General features: G+C 41.0%; 1 protein-coding gene across 2 annotated transcripts; it reads right to left on the bottom strand.

Annotated features, from left to right (window-relative positions):
- Nucleotides 1-651: 651 nt before the first annotated feature.
- uspl1 (ubiquitin specific peptidase like 1) lies at nucleotides 652-12,173 on the bottom strand. 2 transcript variants are annotated; one of them, XM_063014829.1, is made up of 9 exons: nucleotides 12,089-12,173; nucleotides 10,261-10,404; nucleotides 9,877-9,999; nucleotides 8,401-9,022; nucleotides 8,197-8,307; nucleotides 5,501-5,630; nucleotides 4,601-4,726; nucleotides 3,157-3,317; nucleotides 652-2,275 (listed from the first exon to the last, which is right to left on the bottom strand). In XM_063014829.1, the coding sequence occupies exons 2-9, from the start codon at nucleotides 10,369-10,371 to the stop codon at nucleotides 900-902; spliced, it is 2,760 nt and encodes a 919-aa protein (XP_062870899.1). In that variant the 5' UTR covers nucleotides 10,372-10,404; nucleotides 12,089-12,173; the 3' UTR covers nucleotides 652-899. The 2 variants fall into 2 exon arrangements, with proteins under 2 accessions (XP_062870899.1, XP_062870900.1); XM_063014830.1 differs by lacking the exon at nucleotides 12,089-12,173 and having other exon boundaries at nucleotides 10,261-10,628.
- Nucleotides 12,174-14,673: the final 2,500 nt, after the last annotated feature.

Below are 14,673 nucleotides of genomic sequence, written 5' to 3' on the forward strand. Positions count from 1 at the left end.
TTTTTAATAAAAATCATTTTTGTATCACTACCCTCCTAATGCACAACATGGGTTAAAAATGACCCTTATGTATTTACTATGGAATTTGACAGGAACTACTGACATTTGTAAGTGTTTGTAGTCAAAAACATATTTACTGATCTTTTGAAAGACAACCAAAGATTAGGCCCTTGAATCTTGAATATGTCCAATACTATTTGCTTGCTAGCTGTTTACATATTCTAGTATAGATAGCTTTTATTAGCTAAGACAGCAAATACATGAATAACTGACAAATGTGCATATGAAAATATTCTTGAATGGATGAATATGGGTAATTTTTGACCCATGTTGAGCATTAGAAGGGGTTTGCTTAGCTTGTGCATCAAAGGGTTAAAGGATCTGCTGATAACATATTGGTGCCAGATACCACAGCACACCTTCAGGGGGTGACCAACACAATATTAGGAAGGTGGTCATAATGTTATGTCTGATCGGAGTATACTATGACTTATGACAACTATGCAGATGTAAGGACAATGCAATCTGTAACAACTTTAAATACATATGCTTACCTGTCCGTAGCTAACGTTTTATATCTTTAAAGTATTCTCCAGTTATTTGCAGTGAATATTTTGTTATGTGTATAAAACAATAGCCAAGACACAAATCTAAAGCAGTAGTCTAATTTATTACAATTTTAACACTTGAGCAAAACTTTTTACAAACTGTACAAATTTGTCTGTGAATTGATTAAAAGGTAGAACAGAATGTTTCACATTTACTAAAAAAAAAAACCCAAAATAATTTAAACCTGTATCTAAACACATACATTTCTACAGTGATCTTTAATGTTTATGTATTAAACTAGTAATATCAGTGTCACACATGTGGGAATAGAGGAGGACAAACCCCACTGTTCAAAAAAATATATCCAAAGCATTAAGATCAGTGTTCTCGTGTACAGACTGATGCAGCTCCGATTCTGAGATGAATTCATCAAGAAAGTTATCGGTGGAGGAAGAAAAGTCAGATTGGGCAGGTATTGAGTTCTCCTGTGTGGTACAATCTAATGGTCCTGCACCCTGGCTGTTGGTCAGCTTTTCAAGAAAATCTGTGCTATCAGGTGACAAAGTGCTGGCACTCAAGGGTGGAGACAGAAGTTCCGAAAGAAAGTGATCATACGCTGGGCTGTTATAGGCTGACGTGACGGAGTATGGTGAGCAGACGCGTGTGCTGTCCGGCTTAGGAGTGGACTCGCTGTCATCTTTGTACAAAAGCTGATTTAACTTCGCCAGTTTCTTTTTCTTGGCCTTTAGCTTTTTCATGAGTTTTAGCCTCAGTAAATCAGTGGTGGAGAGAGTCTTCGATGGGGACAAATTTGGGTTGTCCTTGTTTGTAGACTTCGGAAGTGCAAAGGCTTGAACTGCAGTATTGCCACCTGGGTGGGTTAAAGGCTTCTGCGAAAGTGGCTTCACTAGCTGATTTTTTAACTGTCCTTCAGGTAAAATAGAATTTGGAGAGTTTTTGGCTCTGTAGCCACCGAAAAGCTCAGCAGGCTTGAATGGGAGAGCCTCATTGCTTTCAGATCTTAAGTCAGGTTTCAAACGTGAAGAACAAAGGGGTGTAGACTGGCGGGAGGGGTGCTGTTTCAATAAAAATGATAGGTGTGAAGAATTAGGGTTTGAAGAGTGTAGGGTAGGTTGGCACTGGCTAACTTGTGAAGCTGCTGTTGATGTCATCACAACTGAAGGGACAATGTCAGGGGTAGATGAAATGTTCTGAGCACAACTAATTTTGTTATTAATGAGGTTCGAAGTTTGACTTAAAGAGGTTTCCTCTGGTAGTAAACACTTTTTAGTGACACTTGGCTCAGCAGGCCCTATAACTGATTCCTGGGAAGTGGGGAGAGGTTCCTTAGCATCCATTTCATCAACTTCAACTAGTGTAAGAGTGATGATATCACTGTGGGAAAGTCCTTCAAAAGTATCAAGCAATGTAGTACTGCCTATTGAAGAATCCAAGGTATTGGCATCCTCATTCTTGGTATCATTTAAAGTCAAGGCCTTGACTATGCATACATCATCTGGTAGAGAATCATCAGTATCCTTAAGCCTGTTACCCTCATTAGTACTCTCTAAAGTGGTGTTCTCAGCAGGGAGATGCTCAGAAAGCCCGGAATTCTGTTTCAACTCTGCCTCCCAGAAGACAAGGTGAAACTGGTTGGCTGGGAGCGTAAATCTTTTATGGGTTGTGCAGTGAGGGTACTTCAGATCATCAAATTCTAACCATGTCCCTGTGAAAAAGAAAGAGCATTATTAGTTGCAGCATGAATGTGAGTTTGGTAAAAATCCCATATTATTACTGATCAGCCATAACATTAAAACCACCTCCTTGTTTCTACACTCACTGTCCATTTTATCAGCTCCACTTACCATATAGAAGCACCTTGTAGTTCTACAATTACTTTTTTCAGTCTGCATTCACCCTGTTCTTCAATGTTCAGGACCACCACAAATCAGGTATTATTCAGTTGGTGGATCATTCTCAGCACCGACAATGACATGGTGGTGGTGTGTTAGTGTGTGTTGTGCTGGTATGAGTGTATCAGACACAGCAGCGCTGCTGGAGTTTTTAAATACCGTGTCCACTCGCTGTCCACTCTATTAGACACTCCTAACTAGTTGGTCCATCCTTGTAGATGTAAAGTCAGAGACGATCGCTCATCTATTGCTGCTGTTCGAGTTGGTCATCTTCTAGACCTTCATCAGTGGTCACAAGACGCTGCCCACGGGGCGCTGTTGGCTGGATATTTTTGATTGGACTTATACCAGCACAACACACACTAACACACACTAACACACACTAACACACACTAACACACACTAACACACACTAACACACCACCACCATGTCAGTGTCACTGCAGTGCTGAGAATGATCCACCACCTAAATAATACCTGCTCTGTGGTGGTCCTGTGGGGGTCCTGACCATTAAAGAACAGCATGAAAGGGGGCTAACAAAGTATGCAGAGAAACAGATGGACTACTGTCAGTAATTGTAGAACTACAAAGTGCTTCTATATGGTAAGTGGAGCTGATAAAATGGACAGTGACAAGGAGGTGGTTTTAATGATTATAAAAAACACTGAAATTCCAATCAAGATGGCAACTTACCATCAGGTTGGTGGATCCATGTAGCAAAGTGCTTGTGTTGCTTATTGTATTGTATGATAGTTTTGATGTTGTAATGTGTGCCTTCAAAATCGAAAGAGTATCTGGAAACATCCCTCCGAGGTAGTCCCTCAACAAAATGTAGGGCAAGCACTGAAGAAAGTCTAGGAAAAATAAGGAAAATAGTGAATAGTTATAAAGCTAGCCAGTACCAACATTTGAGAAATAATTGTTTATTTGGGGCTATTATCTCCAAAATAAGAAAGCCTAAAAACTGGAAAATGCTCCCAATGGTGGCCCCCTAACAAAAATCCTGAAAATGGGGTCAATGGGAAAGTTGCAAGCAACACCACTGCCAAAAAACACAGTGATGACTCTCAAGCCTGGAACAATGTTCAGCAGACATGTATGCGTTTATCTGGTGTAAGGCTAACAGCATAACAAATCATCATACTGACAGTCAAGCATGGTGGTGGTAGTGTGATGGGGTAGAACAATTATTGCTTTAGGGCCTGAGCAACCTGCTATAATTGTCAAAACTATAAATACTGCTCTTTACCAAAAATGCACTGCTTTGAAGTACAGTGGTACCTTGAAACTCAACGTCAATTGGTTCTGGGAGTGGCATTGAGTTTCAAGGTATTTTTTCCCATAAGGATGTTTGGGGAAACCTGTTAATGCGTTCCATGGTCCCGTGGAACTGCATATATTTTAGGCTAATGTAAAATAATGGGGTTGTTTTTGGCACTTATACACTGAAAATAACACAAATATAATATAAAAAACACTGAAATACAATAAAACCTGCTCTTTAGCTTTACTTCTTTACTGTTTTCTTATGCTTCTTAATTAGTGGAGAGAGCTTATAAGCAGTAATAGGTAAGAAAGATTGTGTTCCTGTGTCATTATTTTAATACATTAAGTTACTTTTCTTTTTTTAATGACAAGCGTTTTAGACTCTCTCTGAGAAGCTGATTCTTACAATTTCTCAGCACCCCGAGCTGTAACACAAGTTTAAAAGTGAAACAGGAGAAAAATCCAGCTGAATCAGATACATGTGGAGCTTTCAGAGTGAATTTGATGGATATTCCACACAAACGCAGAATCGTCTCATGTTCGCATGACGTTTTACCGAAGAGCTCAAGCCGAGCGCTGAACAAAGCAGCATTCGCACACACGTCGAGTTCAAGGGAAATGTTGAGTTTAGTGGTACAAATTTCTCGATGAAGGGTGTTGAGTTTAGGGGACATCGAGTTACAGGGTACCACTGTATAGGCTTAATTGGGTTATGCAACAGGTAACAATTCAAAGTATAACACTAAGTGTGAACTTTTCTTATTTATACATTTTTTTTGTGTTCAAAAAGTAATTATTATGTTTGAAGTTTTTGTCAACAACTAAACAGAAGTTATTGTAGAAATTCGTGGGAAAATCTACAGTTTCTCACCTTTGTAAAACCAATTTCCTCCTCTGTTTTTTGCAAAGACAGTTGTTGCACTGCGTACGGTGAACTGCTCTGAGTGGGTGCCAATCAGCCACAATCTCTGTAAAAGTTGTTACCGTCTTCTCCACACTATGACGAACACACATTTTGCAAACAGACATTACGACTCTAAACATAAATTTAAACTGTGGTTTTTTTATTAGAAAAAGTATAGTAAATATATTTATCTATCTATATACACACACACTGATCAGGCATAACATGACCACCTTTCTAATATTGTGTTGGTTCCCCCTTTTGCTGCCAAAACAACCCTGATCCATTGAGGCATGGACTCCATTAGACCTCTGCAGGTGTGCTGTGGGATCTGGCACCAAGATGTTAGCAGCAGATCCTTTAACTCATGTAAGTTGTGAGGTGGGGCCTCTATGGATCGAATTATTGCGAGATAATTAAAATGCCTATCCCAAACAGATGAGTACATTGATCAGCCAGCAGAGGTCGCATTTGCACATTATTAACAGAGAAATGCTTTTATTAGTGAACATTGTTCAGTGCTGCTAAATTATCAGCTACTGATGTTCTGAACAGTTTCTAGGAACAGTGAATTACTTCATATCACACCATAGTGGAGCAAATCCAAATCAGCTCTGCTACTAGATGATTTGTTGCTACTACTATTGTTTACAGTTACAGTAGTGTATTTACTCTCAGTATGTGATGGAGAACATCACAGCTTTACCTTCACTTTCACCAGTACCCTTGTGCAAGTGAAAATGGAGAATCGCACTATAGGTTCAGCATGGATAGTTTTGGGCGTGTGCCGGATTGTACGGATTTGTGTAGGGTATCATGCTATGAAAAGGGGCTTGAGTGACTACAATTCTTTAAAAAAAAAGCTACCTTGTGTTGAGATTGTATCCACATTTTGTGCACTTAAACTCCCATTGTCCAGTATGCTGGAGGAGACTATATGCCCAGTTATCTGAGTCCAGAAGAAGAGGGAGGGCAAATACAGGTGTCTCCTGCTGACCTGTCAAAAAGACAAAATACAGAAATGTTGAATATATATATACTGTATGCATTATACAGGGTGGGCCATTTATATGGATACACCTAAATAAAATGGGAATGGTTGGTGATATTAACTTCCTGTTTGTGGCACATTAGTATATGGGAGGGGGAAAACTTTTCAAGATGGGTGGTGACCATGGTGGCCATTTTGAAGTCGGCCATTTTGGATCCAACTTTAGTTTTTTCAATGGGAAGAGGGTCATGTGACACATCAAACTTATTGAGAACTTCACAAGAAAAACAATGGTGTGCTTGGTTTTAACGTAACTTTATTCTTTCATGAGTTATTTACAAGCTTCTCTTTGTTTACAGCCATTGACATGTCGCAGAGGTTAACACGTGAGGAGCGGATAGAAATTGTGTTGAAGTCTGGTGAACGCAGTACCCGGGTCATTGCAGCAGATTTCAATGCAAGACACCCTACGAGACCACCTATCTCCCATGCTACAGCTAGCAAACTGCTTGCCAAGTTTCATGAAACTGGTTCAGTGTTGGATTAGCCAAAATGTGGACGCATGAAAACTGTCACTAATGAAGAAACATCAGTGACTGTCCTAGCTTCATTCAGCAAGAGCCCACAGCGTAGCATGTCACTGGAGAGTGGCATCAGTCGAACATCCCTTCGGCGGATATTAGCTACTCACAAATGGCACCCTTACAAACTCCAGCTGCTGCAGCATCTCAACGAGGATGACCCAGATCGGCGCACTGAATTTGCAGAATGGGCAAAACAAAAATTGGAACAGGACCCTCAGTTTACACAGAACATTTTGTTCAGTGATGAGGCAAACTTTTATGTGAATGGTGAAGTTAACAAACAAAACCACCGCTATTGGTCTGACACTAACCCACATTGGATAGATCCCTCCAAGACTGTTGGAACACAAAAATTGATGGTATGGTGTGGTATATGGGGTACAAAGATAGTGGGGCCATTCTTCATCAATGGAAACCTCAAGGCCACTGGATATTTGAAATTGCTACATGATGATGAGTTTCCCTCTTTATGCACTGAAGCTGGCACGTTCCCTGAGTTTTTCCAGCAAGATGGTGCACCACCACATTATGGGTGTCAGGTCCGAGCATTCCTAGATGAACAGTTTCCTGGAAAGTGGATTGGTCGTCGTGGGCCAGTTGAATGGCCCCCAAGGTTTCCCGATCTGACCCCCTTAGACTTTTATCTTTGGGGTCATCTGAAGGCAATTGTCTATGCTGTGAAGATACGAGATGTGCAGCACCTGAAACTACGGATACTGGAAGCCTGTGCTAGCATTTCTTCTGCGGTGTTGCTATCAGTGTGTGAAGAGTGGGAGAAGAGGGTTGCATTGACAATCCAGCACAATGGGCAGCACATTTTATAAGTGGTCAGAAACTTGTAAATAACTCATGAAAGAATAAAGTTATGTTAAAACCAAGCACACCATTGTTTTTCTTGTGAAATTCTCAATAACTTTGATGTGTCACATGACCCTCTTCCCATTGAAAAAACTAAAGTTGGATCCAAAATGGCCGACTTCAAAATGGCCGCCATGGTCACCACCCATCTTGAAAAGTTTCCCCCCTCCCATATACTAATGTGCCACAAACAGGAAGTTAATATCACCAACCATTCCCATTTTATTTAGGTGTATCCATATAAATGGCCCACCCTATACATCGTTAACATTAAAACCACCTCCTTGATCCTCTTTCCATATAGAAGCACTTTGTATTTCTACAGTTACTGACTGTAGTCTATCTGTTTCTCTGCATGCTTTGTTAGCCCCCATTTATGCTGTTCTTCAATGGTCAGGACTCCTGCTACAGAGCAGGTATTATTTTGGTGGTGGGTCATTCTCACCACTGCAGTGAAACTGACATGGTGGTGGTGTGTTAGTGTGTGTTGTGCTGGTATGAGTGGATCAGACACAGCAGCGCTGCTGGAGTTGTTTTATACCTTGTCCACTCACTGTCCACTCTATTAGACACTCCTACCTAGATGCTCCACCTTGTAGATGTAAAGTCAGAGACGTTTGCTCATCTATTGCTGCTGTTTGAGTTGGTCATCTTCTAGACCTTCATCAGTGGGCACAGGACGCTACCCACGGGGCGCTGTTGGCTGGATATATTTTTGGTTGGTGGACTATTCTCAGTCCAGCAGTGACAGTGAGGTGTTTAAAAACTACATCAGCATTGCTGTGTCTGATCCACTCATACCAGCACAACACACACTAACACACCACCACTGTCTCAGTGTCACTGCAGTGCTGAGAATGATCCACCACCTAAATAATACCTGCTCTGTAGTGGTCCTGTGGGGGTCCTGACCATTAAAGAACAGGGTTAAAAAAGCATGCAGAGAAACAGATGGACTACTGTAGAACTACAAAGTGCTTCTATATGGTAAGTGGAGCTGATGAAATGGACAGTGAATGTAGAAACAAGGAGGTGGTTTTAATGTTATGCCTGATCAGTGTAGAAGTGACTTTTATTTGTGCCTATATCTAACATGGGAATTACATGCTCAACAATGACAAAATACCTACCCAATTCGTATTTAAGCTTTGGTTGAAGAAGTTGCAAGACAGAATCACGAAGAGCTTCCATGTCCTGCTCTGTTTTCTGAAGGACACCAGAAGGCACTCGAACAATATTCCCTGTTGAAATAAAAATTTGCAATTTCTATATAAACTTAAGAATAGCCTTTGAATGTCAAAAACGTTTAAGTTTTTTAATAAACACCCTCTTACCTTGGCACAGTTGCTCCTTGGTCCTAAGATTTGCACAGGATTGGTTGAATCTTACACAGAAGTTCCTCATAATGTTGGGTATGTCGTCGGCCAAACCTACATTTTCATATGACGATTTCCTAAATGCTCTAAAGTGTACAAGTGCCACAAGCAAAGAATTTAACCAACATAGGTTATTTGTATTTCTCCAAAATAAGTGTGGTCGAGTAGGTACCATCTCGATCAAATCGTCAACAGCTACATTCCCCTGATGTGTTTTACACTTCTCATCCTGAGTGCTAGACACAGGATTTATAATTTGTGCATTATGGGATGGTCCTTGAGCCCCATTAGTGCCATTGCAAACCATAGCGCATGTATTCTTGTCATGCTTTCCAATCTCCTTTTGCTCCTTGCAACTATTATCAAACAACTCATCAACATATGATGTGGCAGATTCATCATCATCACCAAGATCCACAGTGAATGTGTCCTCAGATACATTATCAGATTCTTTTTTTCGCCGTTTGGGGGACTGATTAAGGTCATCGGTAAAGTTCCTCTTAATCTTCTTTACGTCTTGAGATGAAGAAATGGTGTCATGATTATAGTCCAATGGTTTGCTGACCAAAGGGTAAAGGCACTGCATAAAAAAATAAAAAATATGTGTTAGTACAATTAGACACAATGGTGTTGAAATGGGTATGCACCGATAACATTAAAACCACCTCCTTGTTTCTACACTCACTGTTCATTTTATCAGCTCCACTTACCATATAGAAGCACGTTCTAATTCCACAATTACTGACTGTAGTCCATCTGAGTTAGTGTGTGTTGTGCTGGTATGAGTGGATCAGACACAGCAGCGTTGCTGGAGTTTTTAAATACCGTGTCCACTCACTGTCCACTCTATTAGACACTCTTACCTAGTTGGTCCACCTTGTAGATGTAAAGTCAGAGACGAGCGCTCATCTATTGCTGATGTTGGAGTTGGTCATCTTCTAAACCTTCATCAGTGGCCACAGGACGCCGACCACAGGGCGATGTTGGCTGGATATATTTGGTTGGTGGACTATTCTCAGTCCAGCAGTGACAGTGAGGTGTTTAAAAACTCCATCAGCGCTGCTGTGTCTGATCCACTCATACCAGCACAACACACACTAACACACCACCACCATGTCAGTGTCAGTGCAGTGCTGAGAATGACGCACCACCCAAATAATACCTGCTCTGTGGTGGTCCTGTGAGGGTCCTGACCATTAAAGAACAGCATATAAGGGGGCTAACAAAGCATGCAGAGAAACAGATGGACTACACTATAAAATGCTTCTATATGGTAAGTGGAGCTGATCACATGGACAGTGTGTGTAGAAGCAAGGAGGTGGTTTTAATGTTATGGCTGATCGTGTGTAAATCAGTGTGGAGGGGTATTAATGTTTTTGCTCATCAGTGTAATTGGGTAAATAGACAAAAAATACAGAGCATGATGTGGTATACCTGTGGACTGGTACAAATTGTGATAGATTCTTCAAAGTTGATTGCATATGAGCGAAGAACGTTTGTCTGTCCTTTTGCAGAACAGCACGGACAGTTTTCACCAAATAGCCCTCTGTCTTTAGCCTGGAGAACAAAATAAAAAAACACGAATATAAGATAAACATCCTCACAACATACATTAAACACCTTTGTAATTATATACCATTTAATGATACACCAGTGTTGGTATGCATAGACATGTTTTACTAGTTAATACTTTCGCCTTTTACAAAGATTTCCGTTTTTATATTAATACTCCAGTAAGATTTTTGAATTTCATTTGCTTGCACCATGTGCGGTCCAATTTGCACATGTGACTATAGGGAAGAACAGAGCACAACTGACTTTGCCCAAATACCATGCCTGCGCTGGGCTCGGCACACTTAGACCACAGCCTTCACCGTTCATTGGCCTGCTCTTACTCTTGGGTTCCATCCACCATGAATTTATCACCATGTTGTTGGACCGCCAAGCTCATCTTCTTAGATCCTGGAACGAGAGACCAGGTTATATAAAATGAACATTTTAAAATGGACAGGGTATGAGGTAATAAACAGGTAATAAATATTGACGAGGGGACACAGACAAATGTTCAAAACAAAATAAACAGGACAGCTGCTAAAACGCCCCAATGACAGCCACAAAATCTTAACAAATCTGTGCTTCATGTGTTTTTTTTAAAGCAGCCAGTAATGACATGACTATTATTTGGAAATCCCTCTGTATCCAAGCCTGATGTGCAAAAAAGAAACCAACAGGCAGTAAAAACCTAAGTATTATTATTATTGCTGCACATTGTCATATGACATCGAACCTACACTGATCAGCTATAGCATTAAAACCACCTCCTTGTTTCTACACTCACTGTCCATTTTATCGGCTTCACTTACCATATAGAAGCACTTTGTAGTTCTACAGTTACTGACTGTAGTCCATCTGTTTCCATGCTGTTCTTCAATGGTCAGGACTCTCCCAGGACCACTACAGAGCAGGTATTATTTGGGTGGTGGGTCTTTCTCAGCACTGCAGTGACACTGACATGGTGCTGGTATGTTAGTGTGTGTTGTGCTGGTATGAGTGGATAGAACACAACAATGCTGATGTTGTTTTTAAACACCTCATGGTAACTGCTGGACTAAGAATAGTCCACCAACCAAAAATATCCAGCCAAAAGCACCTGGTAGAAAGCATCCTTTGACATTTACATTTACATTTTCTGCATTTAGCAGACGCTCTTATCCAGAGCGACTTACAGAAGTGCTTCCATAGTGAACATTTCATTTCTCAAGTTTAAGTAAACAAGTCAAAGAACACAAATCTGCTGAAACCTGTTAGAACCAGAGTGTATTTTTTATAATTTTTTTTGGAAATGGAAAAAATGTTTTAGTAAATAAGTACAAGTCAGATTAAGTGCTTAGTAAAAAGGTGGGTTTTTAATCGTTTTTTAAAAGACAGCAAGAGACTCAGATGTTCAGACAGAACTATATTGACCACTGATGAAGGTCTAGAAGATGACCAACTCAAACAGCAGCAACAGATGAGCGATTGTATCTGACTTTACATCTACAAGGTGGACCAACTAGGTAGGAGTGTCTAATAGAGTGGACAGTGAGTGGACACGGTATTTAAAAACTCCAGCAGCATTGCTGTGTCTGATCCACTCATACCAGCACAACACACACTAACACACCACCCACCACCTAAATAGTACCTGCTCTGTGGTGGTCCTGGGAGAGTCCTGATCATTAAAGAACAGCATGAAAGGGGGCTAACAAAGCATGCAGAGAAACAGATGGACTACAGTCAGTAATTGTAGAACTACAAAGTGCTTCTATATGGTAAGTGGAGCTGATAAAATGGACAGTGAGTGTAGAAACAAGGTGGTTTTATTGTTATGCCTAATCAGTGTATCTCTTAGCACCAAATCAATGTATACGATGAATGAAAAGAGTACCAGGAGTAAATCGCATATCGCTATTTATTAATACAGTAATGGTGTGTGTGTGTGTGTGTGTGTGTGTAGCACTGCTGCTACCTGGTACCGGCTTTTGCAGCTTTCTAGCTCTGAAGCTAATAAGTTAGCTATAGCTACTACGCGCCCTTTATAAAAATATACACATATATGTACACGTTACATGTTGAATTGTCAAAAACTACAACAGTACCTACTTACCTTAAATATGACCCATAAAAAACAAACTGGAAATGAATAATTTCTCGATAACAGTTCAGCACGCATGCGGCTCTGCCATTCTACCATGTGTACGCACAGCAGCAACCAACGTAAGTACGACGCTGCACTTCCGTTTCTCTTTCCTATAAAATAGATCAACCATATACAGGAGAAACAGCGCCACCTTTTGGATTTCTCTTGTAAGACAAGTATTGACATTGTATAGATTGTATTGCACTGTAGTGACTCATTGTCCATTTTATCAGCTCCACTTACCATATAGGAGCACTTTGTAGTTCTACATTTACTGACTGTAGTCCATCTGTTTCTCTGCATGCTTTGTTAGCACCCTTTCATGCTGTTCTTCAATGGTCAGGACCCCCTCAGGACCACCACAGAGCAGGTATTATTTGGGTCGTGGATCATTCTCAGCACTGCAATGACATGGTGGTGGTGTGTTAGTGTGTGTTGTGCTGGTATGAGTGGATCAGACACAGCAGCGCTGCTGGAGTTTTAAAATACCATGTCCACTCACTGTCCACTCTATTAGACACTCCTACCTAGTTGCTCCACCTTGTAGATGTAAAGTCAGAGACGATCGCTCATCTATTGCTGCTGTTTGAGTTGGTCATCTTCTAGATAGACCTTCATCAGTGGTCACAGGACGCTGCCCATGGGGCGCTGTTGGCTGGATATTTTTGGTTGGTGGACTATTCTCAGTCCAGCAGTGACAGTACCACTCCCAGGACCACTACAGAGCAGGTATTATTTGGGTGGTGGATGATTTTCAGCACTGCACTGACACTGACATGGTGGTGGTGTGTTGGTGTGTGTTGTGCTGGTATGAGTGGATGAGTGGATGAGACACAGCAGTGCTGATAGGGTTTTTAAACACCTCACTGTCACTGCTGGACTGAGAAAAGTCCACCAACCAAAAATATCCAGCCTACAGCGGCCCGTGGGCAACGTCCAGTGACCACTGATGAAGGTCTAGAAGATAACCAACTCAAACAGCAGCAGTAGATGAGCGATCGTCTCTGACTTTACATCTAAAAGGTGGACCAACTAGGTAGGAGTGGACAGTGAGTGGACACGGTATTTAAAAACTCCAGCAACACTGCTGTGTCTGATCCACTCATACCAGCACAACACACATTAACACACCACCACCATGTCAGTGTCACTGCAGTGCTGAGAATGATCCACCACCCAAATAATATCTGCTCTGTAGTGGTCCTGGGAGAATCCTGACCATTGAAGAACAGCTTGAAAGGGGTCTAAAAAAGCATGCAGAGAAACAGATGGACTACAGTCAGTAATTGTAGAACTACAAAGTGCTTCTATATGGTAAGTGGAGCTGATAAAATAGACAGAGAGTGTAGAAACAAGGAGGTGGTTTTAATGTTATGGCTGATCAGTGTATATAGCAACAACACTAGCGGTTTGCTCCACTGTGGTTGTGGTTGTTGCACTGTCTGTAAAACTGTTTTGAAAACGTTTTCATTTCAAATGCCAGACTCAAGGTCTTAATGCCCTTCTTTTTCTAATCACACACTGATAAGGGCTTGCACCTTGTCAGTTGGCCAAAAGCATCTCTTAACATGTTTTATTTTTCTGGTAACACTAAACTAAGCTATGTGGCACCAATAAAGTAAATATAATAAACTGCATTTGAGTTTTGAGTTTTAAATATGGCACTGGTATTCTCTTAGTCCACTCACTAGTCTGATTAACTGGCAATATAAAACAACTTCTAAATGTGAAATCACAGATTTAAAATTGTTCTGTATCATAGGGCAGTGGTTCAAACCCTTTTTTTCTCTTGGACCCCACTGAAGAGACACTGAGAACATTTTCTCGGGCTCCCTTAATACAGGTTATAACATTATTCTTGCACTTTCAGGAAGGATGACAAAATGTATTGTTTTCAAACAAACATTTATTAGCCTGCTTGCTCATGAAAACTGTAATGAATCCATAATTATTGTATATATCTAAAAGATATCACCAGATCACCAGCTGTCCCAGACCCCTAGGTCCAGAGCCTATATCCCTGGTTTGCCTGAGTAAATAAGTGTGTTTTTAAGCTGGACTTAAAGTTTGAGACTGTCTGAATCCAGAATAGAAGCAGGGAGATTATTCAAAAATTTTAACATCATTTTTTTACACACTTTGGTTATATTAATGACAGAAACTGTAGTTATTCAATGTTAAATACACTCACTCACTCACTGTCTTAACCGCTTATCCAATTATGGTGGCTTGGGGGGGGGTGCTGGAGCCTATCCCAGCTTTTCAATGAGCTTTTCAAGGCACACAGCAATACCCTGGATGGGGTGCCAGTCCATCGCAGGACAGACACACACACACACACACACACACACACACACATACATTCACCTATAGGGCAATTCAGTGTTTCCAATTAACTCGACTGCATGTTTTTGGACTGTGGGAGGAAACCTGAGCTCCCGGAGTAAACCCACGCGGACACAGGGAGAACATGCAAACTCTTCACAGAGAGGACCCGGACCGCTCCACCTGGGGATCAAACCCAGGAACTCCTTGCTGTGAGGCGACAGTGC

Source organism: Trichomycterus rosablanca, chromosome 18 (genome assembly GCF_030014385.1).
Source record: "Trichomycterus rosablanca isolate fTriRos1 chromosome 18, fTriRos1.hap1, whole genome shotgun sequence".
Classification (NCBI taxonomy): Eukaryota; Metazoa; Chordata; class Actinopteri; order Siluriformes; family Trichomycteridae; genus Trichomycterus; species Trichomycterus rosablanca.